Raw genomic sequence first — 23,621 nt, 5'->3', positions numbered from 1 at the left:
GTCACCGCCCCAGTGAGACCGCGTGGACCAGGAACCCAGCTGAGCCAGGGGGCCCCACAGGGTCACCGCCCCAGTGAGACCGCATGGACCAGGAACCCAGCTGAGCCTCGGGGCCCCACAGGGCAGGGTCACTGCCCCAGTGAGACCGCGTGGACCAGGAACCCAGCTGAGCCACGGGGGAGCCTCGGGGCCCCACAGGGTCACCGCCCCCAGTGAGATCGCGTGGACCAGGAACCCAGCTGAGCCTCGGGGGAGCCACGGGCCCCACAGGGCAGGGTCACCACCCCAGTGAGACCGCGTGGACCAGGAACCCAGCTGAGCCAGGAAGACCGAGGCATCTTTACCTGAGAGCAGCAGCTCCACAGTTGGAAAAAATGATTCCCAATGCTGAGGCCCTCCATCCTCACATTTCCTAACAAGCTTCAAACAGGGAATCTTTTACCTTTGGCTGTTTTAATTTTGCAAGCTACTGGGTAAGCGAGGTGTACTCCGGTGGTATTTATCAGAAAAGATTTATTGCCATTTTAAAGGGATTTTAATGTGAAAAAATGATTTATATTATTTCACCTCATATTCAGGGTTCATAGAAGCTTAAGTACTTTAATTTTATTACTGCTTCCCATGAAATGTCTTAGGTTGCAGTAAAGAAAATCTAAAAGCTTATTTTTAAGTACAGATTTAACATAAGATTTTATTATATTTCAAAGTCTTACAATTACTGCCTTTGGATAAATATCAGGGCAAAAATGTGACGACTTCCCGAAAAAATTATGAGGTTTTTCTACTGACACTGAAGACAAAATGAGAGCAGCTTCAGGGACAGAAAAGAGCCTCTGAGCTCTCCTCCTGAATTCTCTCTAGTTTTAAAGGACCTGAGGCAGAGAAAGACTTCTCACTGCTTCAGGACACAGACAGCAGGCAGGCCACCACAAGCTGCAGAAGATGACTAGAAAGACTTCAAGGCATCATCTGAGCTCCTGCACGTGAGAGAGAAAACCCACTCTGCACCTGCACAGTCCCACACACCGCAGGGCTGACAGGAAATCCTCACCAGTCCCAGCACCCCTTCCATGGCCCCCTGGCCCCTGAGTCTGACAGTAACGGGAGCGTCAACGGCTCCCTCAACAGGTTCCCACTAAGCCCACTGAGCCTGGACACAGAGTTCCAGCAGCTCGAGCCCAGGAGGATGGGCCCAGCCCATCACCAAAAGCCAACCTCACCCCTCCCTCTTTCTCAAAGTGCTGCCTCTCCGTTCTTACCCTCTTAAAACGTGTTCAGCATCTTACCTGTATCTGAAATCAAGACTCTCATTTTGAGACTGGTCCACTGTCTCAGCTGCCCGCTTTCTGGGGTCCCAAGAGACTCAGGCCTCACTCCAGCCCAGCTCTGAGCCAAATGAAGTAGTCTGGCCAGCAAGCTAGCGCTCCTCACACCCAGAATTCACCCCAAACGTCACAGAGCTCCCTCTGGAGGAAACCAGCCATCTGTGATCAAGACGCACCCAGTCCTGCAGGCCCCATATCCAGCAAGGCCCGGGCGAGTGTGGCCGGGTGAAGCAGAGCTGACCACTGCTCGCAACAGCCCCTCCTGAGGCTCAAAGTCACCTGGTGAGTGACCATCCCGCCACCACATTCTGGCCACCCTCACAGAACCCACTCTCTTTCGCGTCTTCGGCGCGCAGCTGCCTGTACTCAGACCTGTCATCGGACACCGTCCCACTCGCCTGCATCGCCCAGCAACCCCCAGCAGTGATGGCTGCAGCTCTGGGGATGCTTGGGGTGTGGGGACTTAACCCTGACCACCCTTCACACGCTGAAGCCACGGCCCTCCCCGACACCCACAGACAGTAAGCCGCGGCTCCTGCTGCTGACAGGTGAGCTGACCGGGTGGCAGCGCACAGAGGAGCATCGGGGAGACCAGGCTCCCCCCCACCTTCGTGACAGGAAACATCAAAACGAGAAACTTACAGAGGCTGCTCTTCTGCAGTTTACATCCCGGTCAAACACCGCGGTGATCACCAGTGCGCTGTGAAAACGAGAAAGGATTAATTAAAAAGAAATCTGTAAAATAGTACAGACCACACAGTATCGACGAGAAAGCCTTTCTCTCACGACTCAAGCCCACTTGAGGTTCAGACATGCCCCGCAAGCAACATGCAGCTTGAGGCACCCAGGCACCGCAAACAGACACATGTGACCCCTAAGACACCAGACGCCATGCGGGAGCTGGGGGTGGCTGACCCTGGTTCTGAGGAGAGCCACGAGACAGTGCACACCAAGGGCGCAGGATCAAAGAGCCGTGAGGACAGGGCCTGGGGGCAGAACGCACCTGGCCTGCTGTGCTGATGCGGAGTGGGAGGAGGGGAGGTCCAGTGAACGGAAAGACAGAAATGGGGTGCCCCGGAGGACGAGAACGGGCAACGTTTGGGGGGTCAGGGGCGGTGGCAAACCAAGGTGGCCGACAGAAATGCCCCAGGGCAGGGGCTGTCCAGGCCCTGCAGACCACGCCGCACACACAGCCTAACTCTGCAGAAACGCATGAGCACCCACCGTGCCCAGAGGGGTCTGAGGCCCTGCAGGCAGGGTATCTGGCGGAGGCCCCTTCCAGAGAGTGTCAGGAAACCCACCGCACCACACACGGATGCCAAGGCACTGCCCCCACACGAGCCACACTCAGACAAGGCTTCTCCTGGCCCCCGTCAGACTCCTTGGGCCTCATTACGTCCTCTCGTGAGATCACCCAGCTTAGTTACTGTGAATAACCCAGAACGCTCTCATCGGACGCTGCACAGAACACAGGGGGTTTGGGGCAGGGCAGAGGACAATCACCCTTTCTAAAGAAGGCTTGAGAGACTGTGCCTCCTACCAGCCTAAAGGGAAAAGGTGGAAAACAGAATTTCAGACACGTGGAGATAAGCGGCCTCCACAGCCGCCAGCGCCTCCCAGGTTCCTGGTTTCCAGATCTCCTAGGGGCCAAGTGCTCTGCCTCATTCTAGGGAAGTTGACAGACCTGAGCCATGGGGCAGGGCCCGTGTCAACATGAAGGATGCCGGGGACACGCACAGGGGACAGTGGTGATGCCAGCTGTGCGCCCTCTCACCAGCTCTGCTGTTAAACAAGCTAAATGTGAAAGATACATCCAGCTGAGGAAAAGCGTGTGGGTTCCATTGCAGAGAGTAAGCCCCGCTCCAGAGACACTGTCAGCACCACACCCTGACTCCCAGGGCGTGTGTGTGAGGCGCCGGCCCCACCAGCCACAATGTACGCGACGTCCCGCCTGTTCTGCATCTCACACTGTCTGTCGCCCCAGACCCAGACTCACTGGCCTTACTCTCCAGGGTCACAGCATACCTCTCAGGCAAGGGGCTCCTGTATCCTCATGTTCTCTGCGCTCCTCCCTCCTCGGCCCCATGAGTCCCGAGGGTGTGAGCTTGGGGATGCTGAGCCAGGAGACCTACAAACTACAGCCACAGAGCTGAAACTCGGGGGCATTTATCAGAGAGAGCACTTGTCCCCCAACCTCCAGCGCTGGGCACAGGTGCCTGCTCCAGGCCCCGGAGATGGCCCAGAAGATGCCACAGAGCCTCGCACTCCCGACTCAGGTTCTGGGGCCACAGTCTCCTCCAGCGTGTCTAGCATTTGGGGGGGGGGGGGGGCGGAGCTTGACAGCGGGGTGCTGGGCAGAGACTGAAGGAGGCAAGAGAAATGGGTGGGAGTGTGTCTGAGTGAGCAGCCCACAGAGGTGAGCCCACAGCAAACAAGGAGGAGCAGGACAGCTGACCCCACGGCCAGTTGAGAAAGTCCTCCCTGCGGCTGGACTCTGTGCTTCCTCGGACACGCTAGGGCATGTGACGCGGGCCTCGTGACCAAGCGCTCTGCTGCTGGGGCTTCAGGGACGCCCAACCAACCAGGAGCCCCGGGAGAGGCCAAAGGTTGGGTGGGGCAGCAGCTGGATGGCCGAGAGGGCCTCGATTCTGGGGAAATGCCTGCAGGTCTCACAGGCTCTGCCTGGGAGGGAGCAGGAGGGAAAGGGAGAGAGAGAAGAGTGTGTGGTCACCGAGAACCAAAATAAAAACAGAAATTTGTGGATGGAAAGGGTGGGAAATTAAACTAAAAATACAGTACAAACGTAGAAGCATCTTTGGAAATAAGAATGGCAACCAAAATTAAGCAAAACAGAAACAACACAATACAAACCACCAGGTGCATTTTCCATCCCAGTCAAGCTCAGACCCGCTGAGGCCCAGAAGAGGCCCCACAACACCATCAACACAGCCCAAAACACAGCCACCAACCACAGGCAAAGCCAGGAGGGCATGCAGGCATGGGGTACCCTGCGGCTCAAGCACAGGGGCCCCTCCAGCCCCCGCAGCAGGCCCGTTTCGGCTGGGAGCAAGAAGCTTCCATCCAGAGCGGGTGTGGGGCTGTCCGGAGTGGCCTAGCAGCTCTCTCCGCCGGCTGCTCCAGCATCAGCACAGCCCAGACCCACGTTCCGGGACCTCCTCAGGATGGTGCAGAAGCTCCACATCCCTCGCCAGCAGCAAGTGGCCGAATGAGCTATGTTTACTCGGTTTAATCACTAACAACCACGGATCACCAGTGGATACAGCATTTATTTCACATTTCAGAGAAACGCTTGCTTACTGAAGGGACAACCTGTGGTCTCGGTGTGGAAAGGCCTCCTTCTACCACAGGGTCACTTCTCAGCTCTGGTATGCAGACCACCAGCGGGCAGAGACAGACGCCAGCGTCCAGGCCACAGCAGCAAGCCCAGGTGGTTGCAGTGTCCAGCCAGCCTTGCAAACAAAAGCCAGGAACCAGAGCCAGGAAAAAAAAAAAAAACAGAAGGGGAATATCCCCAAGGGGAATAGGGTGGGAAGCTTCTGAGGGCTGGGGGAGGCCCTTCCCAAAAGCACTGGCCTCCCTGCCCTGAGGCCCTGCCCTGTGTGGCCACAGCCACAAACAAAGCCCAGAGCTATGGGAGTACACGGCTTCCTTCCGAGTTCCGCCTCAAGCCGTCCAAAGTCTACCCCTCGGCCAATTGCTCACTCACAATGCAAGGATGGCCACGCCACCGCCCTCTGCACCCTAGGGAGACGGCAACAACAAAGTCCCTCACGAACGAGTCACTGCTATGCTCAGACAGACCCTGCGTCTTCCCCGTCCAGCCCCTCCTGCTCCTGCAGACAGACAGACGGGCGTCACTGTGTGGGGAGCCTGCGGTAGGGGACCTGCAGTTCCTGCAGATGCCTCCGGGCCCAGCACCTCCCAAGACCACGGAAGCCCACCCGCTACCTGCCCTGAGGGCCTGGACGCCTACTCCTGTTCTCTACCTGCCTCCTCCGGCCAGATCCCTGGGGCATCCAGCAGCACACCCAGGTCTTTCAGTTCCTCCACAAAAACAACAACAAAGTCCTAAGCCCAACCACCCTGGTCACAGCACATCTGTCCACACCCTTGTCTTCAGCAGAATAACACCCCCTCCCAAAGATGGGGTGTCCCCCTTCAAACACGTTCCTTTACGTGGCAAAGGGGAATTAAGGTTGGCAATCAGCTGACCCTAAGATGGGGAGAGGGCCCTGGATTATTCCTGCAGCCCAGCGGGTGCCAAACACAATGGCATACACCAGCGGCCCTGGCCACACCTGTGCTCTATCTGCCTGTGGGAGGCAGAGGAAGGAGGATCCCTCGAGCCCAGGAGTTTGGGTCCAGCCTGGGCAATACAGCAAGACCCCATCTAGACAGACTGATAAGTAGACAGGTAAGGAGGTAAATCCATACAGGAAGGGGGAAGGAAGGACGGACACAGGAGGCAGAAGAAAGGGTCACAGGCATAAGGTATGCGAAGGATGCAGCCAGACGTGGACGTGGCTGGCTGTGAAGGTGGATGAAGGGCCCATGAGCAAAGGAATGTGGGCAACTCAGGCAGGGAAGCAGAGTCTTCCCTTGAGCCCCCTTGAGCCTCCAGAAAGGACGGGAGATACCCAAGGAGACGGGTAGGCCTGTGACCGGCATGTCCGTCCAGTAACATGCCACTCCGCAACAAAAGGAAAGCTCACTGGGATGAGTCTCAAGGGCATTCTGCAAGTCAAAGAAGCCAGAATCAAAAGCCTATTGTGCATTTTGGTATCTAAGACACTCCAGAAGCGGTAAACTATCAGGACCAAAAGCAGATCAATGGTGGCCCAGGGTTGGGGAGCAGACTGGGGAGTTTTGGGGGGAGATGGACTGTCCTGTTTGGTGCTAGAGTTGTAGAACTCGATCACATGCAGACTCAAGAAGCAACAATCACAGACCTGGGGAGACCAGCACAGAGGGAACTGGCAGATGTGTCTGCATCCCGGACCAGCAGTGCCAGAAGGGCTGACCCGAGCGATGGCCCCAGCAATGCTAGGCCCGGGGTGGGGAGGATGCACAGAGTGTCCCACCCTGGGACGCTGTGTGAGTCTGTTGCTCACACAGGTGTGGGCCGGCAGCTCTGAAATCACGTCAGATGCGTGACAGCAGAGTGTGCTGCACAGGAGGCCCAGACGCGGCACGCGAAGGGAGGCCAGGAGGAAGCTGGGCTAGAGCCGGTGTCTGTGCAAACGTGGACTGTGAAGAGAGGCACACGCTCAGCTACAGAGGAGGGAGGGAACCTAGAGGCAGCTGAGGCCAAGCCCAGCGTCCTGGATTCCAAATACCGTTCTCCACTGAGAGGATCTGAGATTCCCGGGAAGTGGTGGGTGCCAAGGCTGGGACAGGGGCAGAAAGATAAGCCACGTGCATCTTGTGGTGCCAGAAGGAAAGAAAAAACACTCGGGAAAAAAAAAAAAAAAAAGAACAGGATCTTGCTGAAATGACACAGAAGCCAACCTGCAGTGGCCAAAGCTGGAGCAATTTCAGTAACATTAATGACAATAGTTAGTGTTAGATTATAACTCAAACAACATTAATAACAATAGTGTTAGAGAATAACCCCCTAACAGGATGGGCACCCAGGAGTCCCGACTGGCAGGAGCGAATGACGAAATAAAGCTGGGAAGGAACCAGGCTTCCCCAAGAACGAGCTGCGATCACTGAACGTCGGAGTGGGAAACAGGAACTAACCACCAGACCACAACAAGGTCCTTGGACAGCTCGGCTGGGGTGAAAACCGAAGGAGAAACAGCAGGATGCTGCACAGCCTTCCAGTACCCTCCAAGAACATTGCTAGTTACAGAGGAAAACACAGTCCCCTCAAGTGGAGGCACCTGGCAGGCCCCATCTTGACCAGGGATCAAGGTCCAGACCAAGCAGGAGCCGTCGTGGGGCGCTGCAGGCCCAGCACAGCACACAGAGGAGGGCAGGTCACCTCACATTGCTCTTTCCAGTAACGCACGAGAAAACATGACGGAGAGAGGGACATCCTACAGAACACCTGGCCAGTCCTCTCTGGAGGTCTCAGGGTCAAATCCACAGGGGTGGAAGGCAGGCGGGCAGTGCCGGGCTTGGAGCCGGTGACAGGACCTGGCGCACGTGGCTTCTGTCTGGGGTGAGGTCTCAAGTCTGAGAATACACTAAAAACCAATGAACTGTGGACCCTAAAGGGGTGAATTTTATGGCAGGTGAATTAATCTCAATAAAACCTATTTCTTAAGTGCCCAAACATCAAGAAATACAAAGACTGAGAAGCCATCACAGAGCAAAGGAGGCTAAGGGCACAGGACCACCAGGTGCCACGGGGGGTCCCAGGCAGACTAGCCTCTTAGTGGCCTTTATCCCACACAGCACCTCCTGGCTTCCGAATGTGCAATGTTCACGTTGGAGAACGCCGTCGAGGGTCTAGAAAAACTCTACTGGTTTTGGAATTCTTCTTGAAGTCTAAAATGAGATCAGAATTAAAAGTTATTTTGGAAAGCAACTAATTATCTAAAGATCTTAAAAGACCCAGTATTAGTATCTGGGAAGCCTTCTGTTAACACTGCTTTCACCACTTGAAACTGAAAATTTTGAGTTTAATTTCAGAAAAACTCTATTAACAGAAAGCACTCCCTTTTCCTCTCTACACTCTTTATAACAAACTATAGCCTAAATAAGAGAAAAACGCGGGTTTAAAATTAAAGGGAGCTCACGTTTCATCAGCACGAACGTTTAAAGATCAGTCCTATTTCAACACATCACAATGGCTTTTGTTAACGAAATCTCAGAATCATTAAACTGACCAAGACACATGAACGTGATCTTTTGATAACTAAAAGTTCTATAACTGCAGCTGGGCACAGTGGTTCACACCTGTAATCCTAGCACTCTGGAAGGCCAAGGTGGGTGGATCACAAGGTCAGGAGTTCCAGAACAGCCTGGCCAACACGGTGAAACCCCGTCTCTACTAAAAACACAGAACATTCAGTCGGGGATGGTGGTGTGCTCCTGTAATCCCAGCTACTCGGCAGGCAGAAGAACTGCTTGAACCTGAGAGGCAGAGGTTGCAGTGAGCCGAGATTGCACCACTGCACTCCAGCCTGGGCGACAGAGGAAGACTCCGTCTCAAGAAGAGAAAAAAAAAGTTATGTAACAGCTATTTTTAACCACAAATGGCAGTTCATTCTAAATCTTTTCAGAATGCATAGAAATTTGTGTCATATTTACACATGAACAAGAGGTTCATTTTTAAAAACCCATAAAGCCACGTGTTCTAGGGAAAAATACTAATCAAGAATTTCTGGTTTCCTTTAACATTTGCCAGAAGAGGAACATAGGCTTACATCTTTATTGACTCTGGCTCCAGCCAGTAATACTGAAAGGTCACATTTTACACTGAATTCTTGAAACTTGCTATTTGTTTAAATTACTATATTTAAAGTATGGAACATTGATTAATGAGGAAAGAATGGAAGAAAGAGAAGAAACTTAAAATCATCTACCATCCTAACCAGGTCCAATCCTCTAAGGTCACTGTTGTTCAGTCCAGCTCAACAGCTCCGCTAAGGCAGCCAGCCCAGCTGACACCAGGAGACACCAGGAGCTCCCGGCGTCCTCTCCCGGCAGTGCTCAGCAGTTTGGACACAGACCACACGGCTGCGCAAAGCCACAGCCACACTGCCGGGCAGCTCACCTGAAGCAAGAGTGGTGCGGAGGCCAGCTTCTGGGGAGCCACGTGGGCTTCCGCAGGCAAAGCTGGCCTCGGGAGGAATGCCCACAGCCTGGCCCCCTTCCACTGAGCTGGCTCGCACCATGAGAAGTCAATGTCACGACAGTTGCTGCTGTGTGTGTCTTTTACCCAACCTCACAGAAAGTCGTAGGACAAATATAGCAACGCCTGAAAACCACTGCTTTTAACTAACTGCAGACTCCCAAGCTAATTCAAGCAATCAACTAGATATGGACCTACAACAAGTTGAACACGGTCCTGATTTGCACACTTATTAAAACGGCTCTAATTTTCTCATTCTCAGAACAAAACTGGCTCATCGAGAAATAAATACAAACAGGTTTAATGATGCTGGTTAAATATAAATATAAAAGCTCCTTCCTAAACGACAGCTCCAACAGGGCACCCAACGTCCCACGTGGGCCTCCCAGTTTCCCTTTGCAGGAACACCCTGAGTGAGTCACCACGTTCATCTCCTGTCCCCGGGATCCTGGAGAGATGCTGCAAGGCCGCAAGACGGGCCGGCCTGTCTGCGCTGACACGCGCTCCAGGTGTCCCTGCCCGTTTGCTTTCGCTGGAGAAGTTTATATGAAACTTCACTAGGATTTCCCAACACAGAGAAATGGTCTCTGTCAAACAGAAAGGGATTCTCTTTCCTGTCCTTGTCAAGGGGAAGTGCACGCCTCAACCTGCCCCAAGCTCCGGGCACCTCATTTTCGGCAGGTACGGCAAAGTACAGACCTCACCCCAGCTCAAGTTTTCTTATTTATATAGTATTTTATAGCAATAAAAAGCCAATTACACCGTTTTTACCTTAAGTAACAATAATTCTGTCATTTGAAAGTCAAACATTTTAAAAATATCAGACTAGTAATTTGTTAGCCATCCCTGTTTTTTGAAAGCTGCAAATCATATCTTCCTTCACGTAAAACTGGGCCTGCCTATGGCTGAATTCTCCTAACCCCCAAGAACCAAAGCTCACACTAATCCACACCGTGGTAAAACACGAGAAACTTTTTAAGTGCTTTCGAGTCACACCTGAGCTGACGTGGAGGCAGGATTTGCCAGGTTTCACGGGGTTAGGACTCTGGTCGGTAACGGCCACTTAAGTTTTCTTGAAAAACAAGAGTTGTCTTCCCCTGGAAGCTGTGCCACTGAAAAACACCAGTGAGACAAGACGTAGCTTTGAGCAATGCCTGCCATTTCCTGATTTTCCAGGACAATCCTGCCCCCGAGGAAGAGATCTCGGATCTGCAGGCCTCGGCGGATCCTCCCTGGGCCGCGCTGCTCAGCAGGTTTGCTCCAGGTGGAGGCCGAGAGTCAGAGGCTGCCCACAGGCAGGGGAGGGCCCTGTGGCTGCCTGGGCGGAGCTGATGTCAACATGAGCTGCTTACAAAAGAGTTTCAGGTGAGGAAATCACTGGACGCACAATGGCAACAGCAGCATAGGACTCGGCTTTCTTTTCCTTCTTGCAAATGAGATTGTGATTACTGGTTAGGAGGGATTTTGTAGATAACACACAACCACTCTGTCCCACTTTAACTTCACAGTATCCCTGCCCCTGAATCACACTCAGCTGGTCAGCAAAATCCATTGGCTACTCCAACAATTATCCCACCTCTGAAGCTACCTGTGTGCAACACTGAGGAAATCAGGTTTTCAAAACCAACGCTACCTTCAAAACAGGAGAAAAGTTACCTGAGAAGCTCCTTTTGATATTTATAAAACAGGGACAGTATACATCCACACCATGAGGTGGAAGAACAGTTCATCCAAGGTTTTTTTTAGCAAAAAGCTAGGAAACAATTAGAAAAAGTGAGCCACCAAACCCCGAATTGACTCTCAGAAGAGCCAGGCACCCTAGGAGTGAGGAGCGGCTGCTGCCCCCATTTCCCTGCGAAAATTACACTCTGATGCTCTGATCCCAAGCATGCACTGCTCCAGGACCCACTGAAGAGCTTGTGAAAGAGAAATCAAGATTGTATCACGTTCCCAAATTGACGGGCATAAAAGCTGGTAATTAAAATGTGGTCACTTATGACAAACCAAGGGAGGCAGATCTGGAAGGGCACACCCCAACCGATACCCTGGTGCGCAGCAGGGCTCCTGGGCAGGGAGGCTCGCACCAGCAGCATCCCACACGCAGCCTGGCGCAGCCTGACTCACAGCCCGCCCGGCCGGATGCCTGGAGCCTGCCTGGGTCAGGGAGGGGCCCAGGTTCTCTAAGAACCCGTTGGACAAGCCCGACACCCAGGCCGGCGGGCACGGCTCCAAGGGCACCCTTGGGTCTGCGGCCGGGACGCACAGGTAAAGGGGCGAGAGGGGCACAATGCCAGCTCCAGGCTAAGGCATCAGAAGCCTGTGAGCTGCGAGCCCTGAGGCCCCAGCAGCTGCAGGCTCGGTGTGGGCAGTGCACACAAGGGAACCCGGGAGCCACGGTGGAGGCCCATCCAGGACGTCCAAAAACCAAAGCCCCACGAGATCAAAGCCAAGTGGGACCCAGGCCAACGCCAGCCCCGCCACATGCTGGGGAGGACCTCGCTGTGTAGTCCAGGCTACTCTAGAAACTCACGTCCTTCTTCAAGCCTGCAGCCCACGGTGCGTCCTACAGTCCTTCAGGCCTTACCCAGAAACTCAGGAGTCCCAGGGCCCCCCTTTTGCATGCCCCGCCCAACGTGCCCCAGACAGAAGTCACACTCACCCCGACCACACCTCCCACCGTGGGACCCCCACACAACCCCCGGGGGTACCCCCACAGCACAATGGGCTCAACCCCACACCCAGCTGGGCAGACCACGGCCATGCCAGTGCCGGTCCACACGCGGCAGCTGCTCCAGAAGAGGAGCCCGGTCAGGACCCTCATGGGGCCTACAGGAGCCTGTGCAGGGGCGGCTCAAGGGGCTCCGAAGTAAGGAAGATGACCCTGGAGCAAGAGGGTCCCCTGTGGAAACTGTGCAAGAGAACAGGAACCCAGCCCGGAAGGTTCATGCCTGAGAGAGAGCGAACAGATCACCGAGCGGCCCCAGCCTCTGTGAAGGCCCCAGCCTCTGTGAATCAGGCCTAGGAATAAGCGAGCAGGTCACCGAGCGGCGCCAACCTCCTTCACGAAGCACAGGCCCGCCTGCACCAGGACTACCGATCGGCTGGCCCCCAGCCTTCCACACCCAGGCCCGCCTGCACCAGGACTACCGATCGGCTGGCCCCCAGCCTTCCACACCCACACCGAGGCCAGGTTCCACACACACCGGCAGGTTTTTATAGATATTTTACTCTGGAACAATGAGGTCTCACGTTGCCAAAGGCAGAAGTTATTAATCTGCCTGTCCAGGACCTTCAGTAAGAACTTTCTTGCTCATGGCTTTTCTCTCCGGCCCCAGCTGAGCTGCGAGCCCTGTCCAGTAGTGGGGACTTTACTTGTTCGGATGGTTCCGCCTACGACTCTCCAAAGTCAGCACCTGATCTGGAGACTCTCATTACAGTCACCCTCCAGTGGGATCAGCTTTCCCCCAAAACAGAGAACCAATGAGTTACGGCCCCCATGCGGCGCTGGGTTCCGTGCCCACCTAGACGCCCTCCCAGGTGAGTGGGGGTTTTGCCTCACCCCTATCTCCTGTGCCAGCCCTCAGCCCTGGCCCTGCCCCTCCTGTGACACTGGACCAGAGAGTTCCTCCCAGGAGGAAGGGCAGGCCCAGGTTCCAGTGACGTTGACACTCTTAGACAAAATATGAGGCTGGAAAGGAAATCCGTGAGGATTTTCACTGTGAAATGGGAGCCACTATCTGAGGAGCCGGATTCAGCCGCAAACGTCACCCATCTGAATCATGGGTCTTTCCAGGGCCTCACAGAAGGTGGTAAGGAGCTTCTCAGCCACAAGGCAGCGCCGAGCCCCGGGCCAGGGCCTGGGAGTTGCTGCCCAGACGGGCCTGGCTCAGAAGCTGTCGGCCACAAGGTGCCGGACAAGTGTCTTCAGTGCTGTCCTGACTTCCTCAGTGAAACTGGAATGCGGTGGCACCTGCCCACCTCGCAGGGTTGCTAAAGAAACTGAGTGAGGTATCAGTGTAAGTTTTCTCATTCTGTGACTATCATATAAACAGTAAGAGAAATTGTTTTGCTTTCACTGCCTAGTTGCAGGATCAACTTCCTAAAAGTGCAGGAGCAGGGCAAGGAAGTAACAGGAAGAGCCTTTCCTGAGGCTGATCACACTCAAGAGCTCCCGCACACAGACAGCAGGGCTGCAGGCCGGCACCGGCACATGGCAGGGCCTCAGGAGCTCAGCAGGGGCCCAAAGCCGGGCCTTTCCGTCTTTCCATCTTCTCTGCTCCACTCTGCAAGGTACTGCTCTCTGAAGACCACCAGCAGCCAAGTCCCTGCCCAGCAGCGCCACCAGAGTGGCCACTGGGGACAGCAGCGGACAGAGGCCACACCTGCTCCCAGCCACCCCAGACCTCCCTGCCCTCAGGTAAGCCACGCTCTCCACAGCACACTGGCACCAGCACCTCCAGCCGGGCTGCTGTCCTCTGAAGAGGAGCCGAACAGGAGGGATGTGCATGTTCACAGCTGCCTTGGGAAACACAGGGCCTCCCTGGATAGGAGGACCCTTGGCTCCTCTCAGGCTGATGCAAGAATCTAGACTACGAGACGCCGGCCACGTGCTGCAGGCCCAGGAAAGTAACAGGGTTGAGCTCCCTCTCTGGCGCTCCTGAGTACTTGGTAAGATGGAACAGCAGTGGGCAAGAACAAGAGAAAGTGCCTGTCACCAAGACCCTTCGGAGCCCATGCCAGTGTGTGGCTCACGAGCTGCTTGTCGGACAGAGCCAGTGGCACCTCCACCCGGGGGGTTCACTGCGGGTGCTCACGGGGTGTGGGGGACAGAGGGGACCCAGCACTTCAGCCTGAGCCTGCCACCAGGTGCATCTACCACCGGCGCCCCAGCCGCCCAGACCAAAGGAGCAGCCCTTCCGGGTGGAAGCCGCGGACGCTGCATCCCGTGACCCCCACGGGGGCTGAAGTAAGCTTCCCCAGTTCATTTCCTAGTGAAAGTTGTCGGGTGAAGTGCGGGTGTGAAACCTCGTGATGATTCAGCCATGGGCTCACACGCCCATGACGGACAGTGACGCCAAGTCGCCTTCCGCGGTGTCCCGCCTCCAGCTCCTTCATGCACAACAAGAAAGGAAGCGCCTGCCTTCTTCAGCACAAAGAACTCATTTTAGTCCAAAGGCAGGTACAAAACCAGCGTACGTGGCTGGATTGAATCCAATCATTTCCTACGCTGGGGGCACATCTGTTCTGCACGTTTCCTCAGCAAAAAGTATCAGCTCCTGAAAGTTGCTGGTACCAGACACCACCACGGGGCTCAGCCGGGTGCACGCACTGGACACCGAGGCAGGGCCCACCCGCCGCAGGCCGCACAGCTTCTGAGGTTCTGGTGACCACATGAAACCTGCTGGCTTCAGTTCTTTCATCAAGAAGCCAGAGGGAAAAATGGCTTCCTCCCTCCCAGAGGTTCTGAAGTGTTCACGTACATCTCAGAGGAGCTGAAGTCTGGCATGCCAGCGAAGGCTGTTGCTACTGAATATTCTCTCAACTGCTGGTCCACAAAAACACAAAATCCAGCTCCTCAAAAAAAACAAACACTGTCTAAAGACTTCCATGTCCAACATGCCTGCCGTATTCCAGAGAACTTGAAAGGAGACAGAGACAGGAACTCGCCTCTCGGTAAGATCCATGACTGCAGGAAGTCGCACAGGCGATTCCCGTGCCCCACTTCACTTGCTTCCTCCCACGCCACCCAGGGTGCCTCCACCTGCCCCCAAGAATCTGCTGCCTGCAGGGTGGCCAAGACCTCCAGAATGTTCCTCCCACACACTTCCGCTCTGCTTGCTCCTCCACAGAAAAGGAACTTGACCTCCGAGCGGTGGCTTTGTCACAGATCCTCTGGTCAAGGAATTTCAGCTGTTCATGAGCATCTGCCGTGCACACCTCTCACAGGGAAGACGACACACAGTGCCGCCAGGGGACACGGTGCGTCCAAGGCGCCTCGACGAATGGGCCTACCTGGAGATGGCAGTCACAAAGGGCTTCAGCTCCCGAGGCTCGTAGGCACGTGCGAAGGCCCAGCACACATAGCAGGCGGCGTCCCTGACGTTGGTGCCCACGCTGCAGGAACCCCGCTTCTCATCGTAAGTCAGCGCCTTCAGGATCACAGCGACAACTGGGCAAGGAAAAGAGAAAAGATGGTGAGGAGCAGACCACACGGGCAACGCGTGAGGCTTCAGAGAAGCAGGACTCAGGGCTGGCGCGCAGCCATGGCGCCAGATGAGTGAGGCACACAAGCCACGTGGAGCCCACCCAGAGGCTTGGGGCTCCTGTGAGAGCCATGGCCTGGTCAGAAAACAGGCCTCCGAAAAAAAGACACATGCCCACCAACTCAGACCCAGTGAAAGGATTTTTTAAAAGTGACATGAAGAAGCAAAAGCTCCTTCAGAACAGCACACAATGCCACCTGGGGTCTGCCGAGTCTGAGGAGACTCAAGGAAACGCAGCTCCCACCAGGCAGGAAGGAAGAGGAGTCACTGGTTCAGGGGAGGGAGAGGTGCCACCGGTTTAGGGGAGGGAGAGGTGCAGATGTCGGGCAGCGCCTGGAGTCGTGCTGTCACGGCAGGTCTGCAGTGAACCAGGATGAAAATGCAAAGCTGGCCGTGGCGCCTTCAGTGCTGACTTCAGGAACCATCGTGCAGGGTTCCTATGCAAAACGGCAATCCGAGCTAGGTGTGGATTATCCTTCCGGCTCCATTTGAAAGTGGGTTAATGAGTAATGTGATATCACACCCGTGTGTGATTTCATTTATTTCTTATTTTTTTGAGACAGGGTCTGGCTCTGTCTCCCAGGCTGAGCACAGTGCCACAATCTTGGCTCACTGCAGCTTCCACCTCCCAGGCTCAAGCGATCCTCCCTCCTCAGCCTCCCGAGCAGCTGAGACTATAGGCATGCCACCATCACACTCAGCTACTTTTTAAATTTTCTGTAGAGATGGGATCTCGCCATGTTGCCCAGGCTACACATCGTTTTTTACATAGACACGAGAGGATTTTAGGACATGTGGTGTAAGTATATTGGGATGTTCCAAGGAGCTCAAGTTTTACTGTATTTGTTTCATGTATTAGGTTCACGTATTTCAAGTGCTTTGGAATAAATACTTGAGATCAACTGCTGAACAAAGAAAACTGAACACAGCTATGAAGCCAGCAGTGGAGACCCACGGAGCCAGGAGGAGCACCCAAGCCCCCAACCCAGCTCCGCCTCCCGGACAAGCACTCCTCCCCTGGAGGCCCTCGTGCTGAAGCACCCACACACCCAGGGCCTCACTCAGGGCTCTGCACACAACCCCCTCCATGCACACGCTGTCTGTACACTTCACACCCACCAATCGAGTTCACTAACACCACACACAATCTGAGAAAAGGCACTCCACGGCCGGGCGCGGTGGCTCAAGCCTGTAATCCCAGCACTTTGGGAGGCCGAGACGGGCGGATCACGAGGTCAGGAGATCGAGACCATCCTGGCTAACACGGTGAAACCCCGTCTCTACTAAAAAAAATACGAAAAACTAGCCGGGCAAATTGACGGGCGCCTGTAGTCCCAGCTGCTCGGGAGGCTGAGGCAGGAGAATGGCGTAAACCCGGGAGGCGGAGCTTGCAGTGAGCTGAGATCCGGCCACTGCACTCCAGCCTGGGCGACAGAGCAAGACTCTGTCTCAAAAAAAAAAAAAAAAGAAAAGAAAAAAAATAGAAAAGGCACTCCAGGCATGGATACATGAGAGGCTGGTTATTTGCACATGCAACTTGTCACCAGATACGTTATCTCCCAGAAGAATGCACCTAGAAATGATCTTAGGCAAAACACCATAAGTAACAACTATAGGACTATGAATATTATACGCAAATTTCCCCTTTAACTTTTTGCATCTAAGGATCTTTATGGTCTATAAAGAGCAATAAAAATGGATGTTTCCGCACAGTTTATTTCATATACATATGGTGACATTAAAACTACATAAAAATGAACTTTCTTCAAAACAGAAAGTTCAAAGATACCGTGGTATCAAGGATGTGAACTTCGCCAGAGTGAGGAGCTGGGGAAACTGCCTCCTCTCAGCCCAGCCACAACGCAGGGCACCGCACACAAAGGCCCAGGGGAGCGGCAGGACACTCCAGGGTCCCCGCCAGACACCAAGGTCTCCCCAGCCTACCTGGGACCCACCCCTCTCCAAGCCTCACTTCCTCAGGACACTCCACCTGGATGTGCTGCAGGCTTCTTCAAGCCCAGTGCCCAGAGCAGAGGTGTCCTCTGGTGTGGTGCCCATACCCACGGCCAGCCCTCCCCTTGGGTGCAGGGCTGGCTCCTCCTCACTCCTCCACATCCAGACACTGCACCATTCCCAGAGCCCACCCCAACTGCGGCAGTCATGCCTCCACAGGACCCAACGGCTCCCTCCCTGATCACGGTGGTCCGTGATCAGACCACCACCAGGTCTCACCCCAGGACCCCACAACACACCCTGGAAGGCCCTGCGTGGCCACACAGGGCAGCTCCACGTTCCGTCTCTCAGCCATGACTCCCTCCTGCAAAGCACTTCCTGGAGCCTCCTCCACCTGGGGGCCCTGTGCTCTCCAAGGCCCTCCTCACACAGGTCAGAGCTGGCAGCACCATCACCGGCGGGAGGCACTGAGAGTAACGGCCAGTGCGGCCATCAATCCGCAAACCAGAAACTGCTGGATGATTTGCAAAGAGTATCTCTCACTTCTTGTAAATGTCGAACGTTTTCGTTCTACAAAGTGAAAGAGTGAGGATTATGGAACGCGTGTGAGACGCGAAACCAAACAAGAGGGCGACTGTGCAAGAGAAAGCCACTGAATCTAACAAGCAGGTTCAAGATGATTATCTCGATCTGAACTAAACCAAATCTGTTAACACCCAAAAGGCCGTCAGTTGTTTGCCCTGCAACGTCCACTCTGAGCCTTCCCTACGGCTCATGTTCACTTTCTGTGCTAACAGGGCAGCCTGTTCGTGGCCAACACACATCAAAACTAACAGGCTGTGGCACCTCCAGGAGGAAAAATGTGGCACAAATGTGGCATCCCTGCCAGTCCAGGTCCCCAAGGGCAGCCACTGCAATGCCAGTACAGGGCACAAACGTGGTGTCCCTGCCAGGCCAGGTCCCCAGGGACAGCCACTGCAATGCCACTCCAGGCAGCCCCAGGCACAGCCACCCAGCAACTCCACTGCCTCGGGCATCTGGGTGCAAACTGCTGAGTCCCCATTTATCCATCCACTGGACAGAACCGATTCCCAACAGACAACCACGAGTGGCAGTGGCCAGCGTGGACATTGGTCTCAGGCCTCCCCCACGCCCAACGTGTGCACCTGGACACTGCCTGGCAGCCCCATGAGAAGCCCCCAAGGGAGGACGCAGACCCCCACCCCAGGCCACTGAGGCGCTGCGGGAGCTGATCCCGCCACACCCCCAGGACCTGACCTGGGTCGGGGAGCCCAGGTTTCTGTCCCCAAGTCCATGAGAGCTGGTTCTCTTCAGCACCAGTGTAGTCAGCTGCTGGGATGCATCAGCCACCCAGAGGCAGCTGTGCAGACACGACGTCCACTAACAGGCATCTGGGCCAACACACACGCAGGCCTTCCTTCAGTCTGACCAGCACTTCCTGCTGGAAACTGATGGCGGAGGAGGTCCGGCCAGAGGCCGACCTGGCCGCTCCTCTGTCTTAAGGAGAAGAGGCCAGTTCCTGAGAGGGCTGTGGGTGGCCCACGCACACTGGGCCACTCTCCCCAGCTGTGGACAGAGTCGCAGAGGTGTGGGCTTCCCGCCGCCCTCCCTGTGCCCCCAGGGCTGAGTCCCAGCAGCAGAGAGCAAAGCCCACCTCAGCTTCTGGGGCCACTGCCCGGGGCAGTGCTGCTACAGGCGTCCAGAAGCGCCCAGCCGGCCTCCCTCCAGGCCAGGCCACGGCGCAAAGTCCTGGGGCCGTTCGCCCTCCTGCTGCTCAGAAACCTCCAATCCTGTTCCATGACACCCACAACAGACGTCAGGGCCCCACACGCCAGCACATGTGAAGCGGCAGCTGCCAAGGCCTGGCTGCTGACGACATCCCAGGTAGCCCTAGAAGCTGAGGATGTTTCTCCTCGCAGGTCCCTGGAAGGGAATCTAATTTGCACAAAGTAAAACAGCTTGAGAGGGTGTGAGATGATCAATTTTCTTAACCAGAACAGAAAAACCAAGCCTCTTGGCTCTGATTCATCCTAGGGTGGTAGGTGCTACATCCTGGGGTGAAAAATGGAGTGAGGCCTGCTTCTCCTGCTCAGGATAAAGAGGAAGCCTTGGGCTGCCAGCTCTGACATCTCGGGACCCCGAACACAAGGGGCAGGCCAGCCTCAGTAGCCAGGCACCTGGGCGACCACAAAGCTGGGGGAGGGGCATGTGGAACAGAAACTCCTCTGCCATAAACTTTTATATAAAGTGAGTATCAGAAAAAAATTTCAAAAACAACTCTTTCCAGATTCAACAGGTTTAATATAAGGAAACTATCCAACAGCTCTGAACAAAAACCTTTCTCATGGTTCCAATTACACCCAGCAAATGCATGTCCAGTATAGAACATACCCCAGGAGGCTTCCTTTTGGCAACCCAAGCCCAGCCATGTAATTTAAAAACCCTTCTCTCTAGACAGCTTGTCATTTGTTGAACACCAATCGCCTGAGGAAAAAGCAGCCTCCAGGTGACAGAAACAACTTAACCCTCAGAGCACCACAGTCCCCACTGCAGTATGCGACCCCAAGGGGCAGAAGGGATGCAGGCATTCTCTGCAAAGGCAGAAATAACCCCTCTACAAAGAATCACCATATAGTTACACCTTCTGATAACGAATGAGGTTTTACTAATTTTAAAAACAAACGTCACTTCTAGGCATAAACTGCTTCGTGCTGGACTCCTGCAGACACAGCTGGTGCAGACTGCATCGCCCTGTCAGGCCTTCCCATTTCGGCACTGGGCGGTGAGGGCTGGGCCCACGGCACAGACAGCCCACCACATCCTCCGCGAGGAAGGCGTGGGACCGTGGGCACCTCCCACATAGCCCAGAGGGGGTGGCTGTGGGCAGGGCGTGTCTCCCTGACTGCTCGGGCCCCTCCAGAGCACCGAGCCACCCTCCCACAACGGGGCTGATGTGGAGGGACCCTCGGCCTGCGGGTGCAGAGCCCGAGCGCAGGAAGCGCGGCTCCCAAGGGCCGTGCGGCCGTCCCTGCAGACCTTCCCTTCAGCACCAGCACACACAGCCATGGCTCCTGTCCCAAAAATGCAGTTCAACTTGCTCAGAAAAAGAAAATGCCAGGGTTGAATTTGCTAGGGGGCAAGAGGCAGTGACGGACAGAACACCTGGTCCCCTGACATCCGGGTTTCCAGTTCCCACAGGATGTGGGAGAGAAGCCACCCCAGAGGCCCTCAGCTGCCTGCAGAGAGCAGCAGCTGGCCTCACGTCTGCCGCACCTGCCACGCTGCACAGCACAGACTCGGTGCTCGGCCTGCCCCTGGGGCGCAAGGAGCCCCACCCACCAACAGGAGCAGAACCCCGCTGTCCCCACAGTGCCCAGGGGAGGGATGTTCCCAGCATCTTCCTGTGCTGCTGGGGGTGAGTACCCAGATATGCATCACCTGCCCTGCTCTCCCCCACTGCCCCAAGCACACCCCACCGCCTCGGTGGATCACGCACCAAAAGCCCCAAGCCCACTCTTTCCACAGGAAAGTCACCCGGCCACGCTGGCCCAGCAACTCTCCCCACCTGTGCCTGTGAACTGAGACCCCACCTGCCACCACCCACTGTGCAGGGTCTAAGAGTCAAAGACCCTCTGTCAAGGTGCTGGGGACAGTCAAGAGTCCCCACCACACGGAGACACGCAGTCCGGGCCAGGTGTACGACACACCCTAGCCAACACGAAGACACAGAGCCCGGGTCACCCAACTGTCACCAAGCTCAGATTCTTACAGTTGTTAAAATAAGAGCACAGAACGTCTCTGCTGTGAAAGGCCACGTCCCGGAGGGCACAGAGGGCCGGCACTTGATCTGTCTGGGTGGCGGCGACGAGGAAGCCCCACAGGCTGGGAACCCACAGGTCACACAGCAGCTCTCTGTTCTCTGCACTACATTTGTTTCTTCATGAAATTAAAAAGTTTGATGCTTCAAAGAGCCCTGGAAGCACAAGTGAAGCTGGTAAATCACACAAGAGATGACTCGTCTCTCTCTAAGAAAGTCCCAGGCCACAACACAGACGGCAGCCATGCCGCAAACCTCCTGGGGAGCGTCCACAGCGGGCAGCTCCCTTCACTGGGAAGACAGCTCCTAAGAACACCGGTTAAGAACTTCCAGCACCAAAACTGTAAATGCTGCACCCAGTGAAGATGCTTTTGCATTTAATCCTGAGGGCGTTAACTCACTCAGCCACCACATCAGACCGCCACTGTGAGGCGCGTAAAAGGCTCGAGAAGCACAACTCCATAAAAGCCTCCGCGTGAAAACTAGACAGGACTGAACTGGGCCCCTGCTGCCCTCTCTGCCCCCTTCACCCACCTCTGCTATCAGACAGCACCTCCTACTCCTCTCCAGGTTCCTCACCAATCCTGCTCTCCCAACAGGATCTGAGGCTGGCTACATCAGGAGCCAAGTGCTGCTTCCCAAGGAAGCTCACAGTCTGAGCCCAGGGAAGGCGCCCAGTCCCGCCAGGGGTCAATGCTGGGCTCAGGGACGCTGATGAGCAGACTTTCGGGAGGGCACTGGGCACAAAGACTGCGTCCCGAGCACTGCCCCCCAACCGGCACCCTCCCCACTCACACTGGAGCACGCTGCCTGGAACTCCACTAGCTCGCTACTCGTACACAGTCGGTGCAACCTTATCGCGAGTGAGTGCTTCTCTCCCGGTCTTTCTCCAAGAACACAGATCATCTGCAATTTTTAAGAACTGCTTAAGCCGTCGCTCTCGGAGAGCTTTCCCTAGGACCTGGCTGGAGCACGGTCACCTTCATCACTGAAGGGTCCTGTAGAGACACCGCTTGGCTTCCATGCTGCGTCCAGGGCTGTGAGGCCACAGCACCTCCAGGTTCCAGGCACACAGCACAGTCTAAAGCCCTGGGAAGAAATGCTTCTCCTCCTCCTGGGGGCATCTGCCACCCAGCTGCAGCCAATGTGGCGAAGCAGTGGTCTGAGGACAAAGGCTAGACAGACGCAGGCACCACGAGGAGGGCGGGGCCAGCACACCGAGGTCTGGTTCCCACAGCGTGCTTGGTTCCTGGGCTACTGGAAAGCAACACAAAGAAATTACGATCCAATCCTCCTATCTTCACTTTTTTAAGCCTCCTAAGAGAGACGTCAAGAGGTCAACACAAAAGGTAGTCAGCTCCATTCTACCCAGCAACCCTCTCCCCAGCCACTCCGCAAGAACAAGGAGAACCAGGAGGGGCAGCGTCCCCAGATACCCCCACGCAGAGCTCACACTGACAAAGTCACACCCGCAAGCCGGCAGCCACCTCAGACGCACGAGAGGACACCCGGCCCCGCTTGACCAAATGAGGGCCCCCGGCCTGGGGTGGCCACCTGGACGTCCATAACCCCACAGGTGACTGATTTCTGCCACAGCGGAGCCGGGGCCGGCCACACAGGTGCGTAGGCAGAGAGGCCAACTCACTGCAGAAAACAGTTCCTAAGCTAACAAGACATGGTGGAGCCACTCTCCTGTGCTCAAAATACATCATTTGCTTAGAAATCACCCTCAAATAAAAAAATAAACCACCCATTTACTAAATTTTTAATTTTTTCAATACAGACGCTAAGAACCCACACTTTGAAACCTTTTTCTCTAAGACTGAGAGATCACACTCGGTATAAATCTCCTGTTAGGCCTCATCACACGTTACTCACCCAAACTGCAAGGAGGAAGGAACCCAAGGCCAGGCTCCCACCTTCCCCATCTAGTGCCGACCGGGCCAAAGACGCCCAGGCTGGCCTCTGGGTGAAGGCTCCTCTGCTGAGCGGCTACCTGGCCCAGCTCTATCCACAGAGGCTCAGGCTCTCCAGGCAGACTTTATGCAACCCCCTCTGCCTAAAAATCTGACAAATATAAAATGATGGAAATAAATATAAACTCACACACACCACAACAAAAGACCTTCAGGTTTTTAAAAGTATTGTCTACCTCTTAATAATTTTAAACATTCTCTATGAAAGTACCTTACTTTCTAAAATGAGCCGTAATACTAAGAGAACATTTACTTGAAAATTCCCGGCCAGGCGCAGTGGCTCAAGCCTGTAATCCCAGCACTTTGGGAGGCCGAGGCGGACGGATCACGAGGTCAGGAGATCGAGACCATCCTGGCTAACACGGTGAAACCCCGTCTCTACTAAAAAAACACAAAAAACTAGCCGGGCGAGGTGACAGGCACCTGTAGTCCCAGCTACTC

At 55.1% G+C, this 23,621-nt stretch overlaps 1 protein-coding gene across 1 annotated transcript in view; it reads right to left on the bottom strand.

Annotated features, from left to right (window-relative positions):
* The window catches only part of TBCD (tubulin folding cofactor D), a 180,027-nt gene that overhangs the window by 57,303 nt on the left and 99,103 nt on the right, over positions 1-23,621 (bottom strand). The window contains exons 13-14 of the mRNA XM_023194085.3: positions 15,163-15,319; positions 1,968-2,025 (exon numbers count right to left, since the gene is read on the bottom strand). Coding sequence (XP_023049853.2) covers positions 1,968-2,025; positions 15,163-15,319 — 215 coding nt within the window. The remainder of the gene's footprint in view (positions 1-1,967; positions 2,026-15,162; positions 15,320-23,621) is intronic.

The sequence above is a fragment of the Piliocolobus tephrosceles genome, chromosome 16 (genome assembly GCF_002776525.5).
Source record: "Piliocolobus tephrosceles isolate RC106 chromosome 16, ASM277652v3, whole genome shotgun sequence".
In the NCBI taxonomy this organism is placed as follows: domain Eukaryota; kingdom Metazoa; phylum Chordata; class Mammalia; order Primates; family Cercopithecidae; genus Piliocolobus; species Piliocolobus tephrosceles.
The sequence above is the reverse complement of the archived record's forward strand: the minus strand, read 5'-3'. Positions and strand labels throughout refer to the sequence as shown.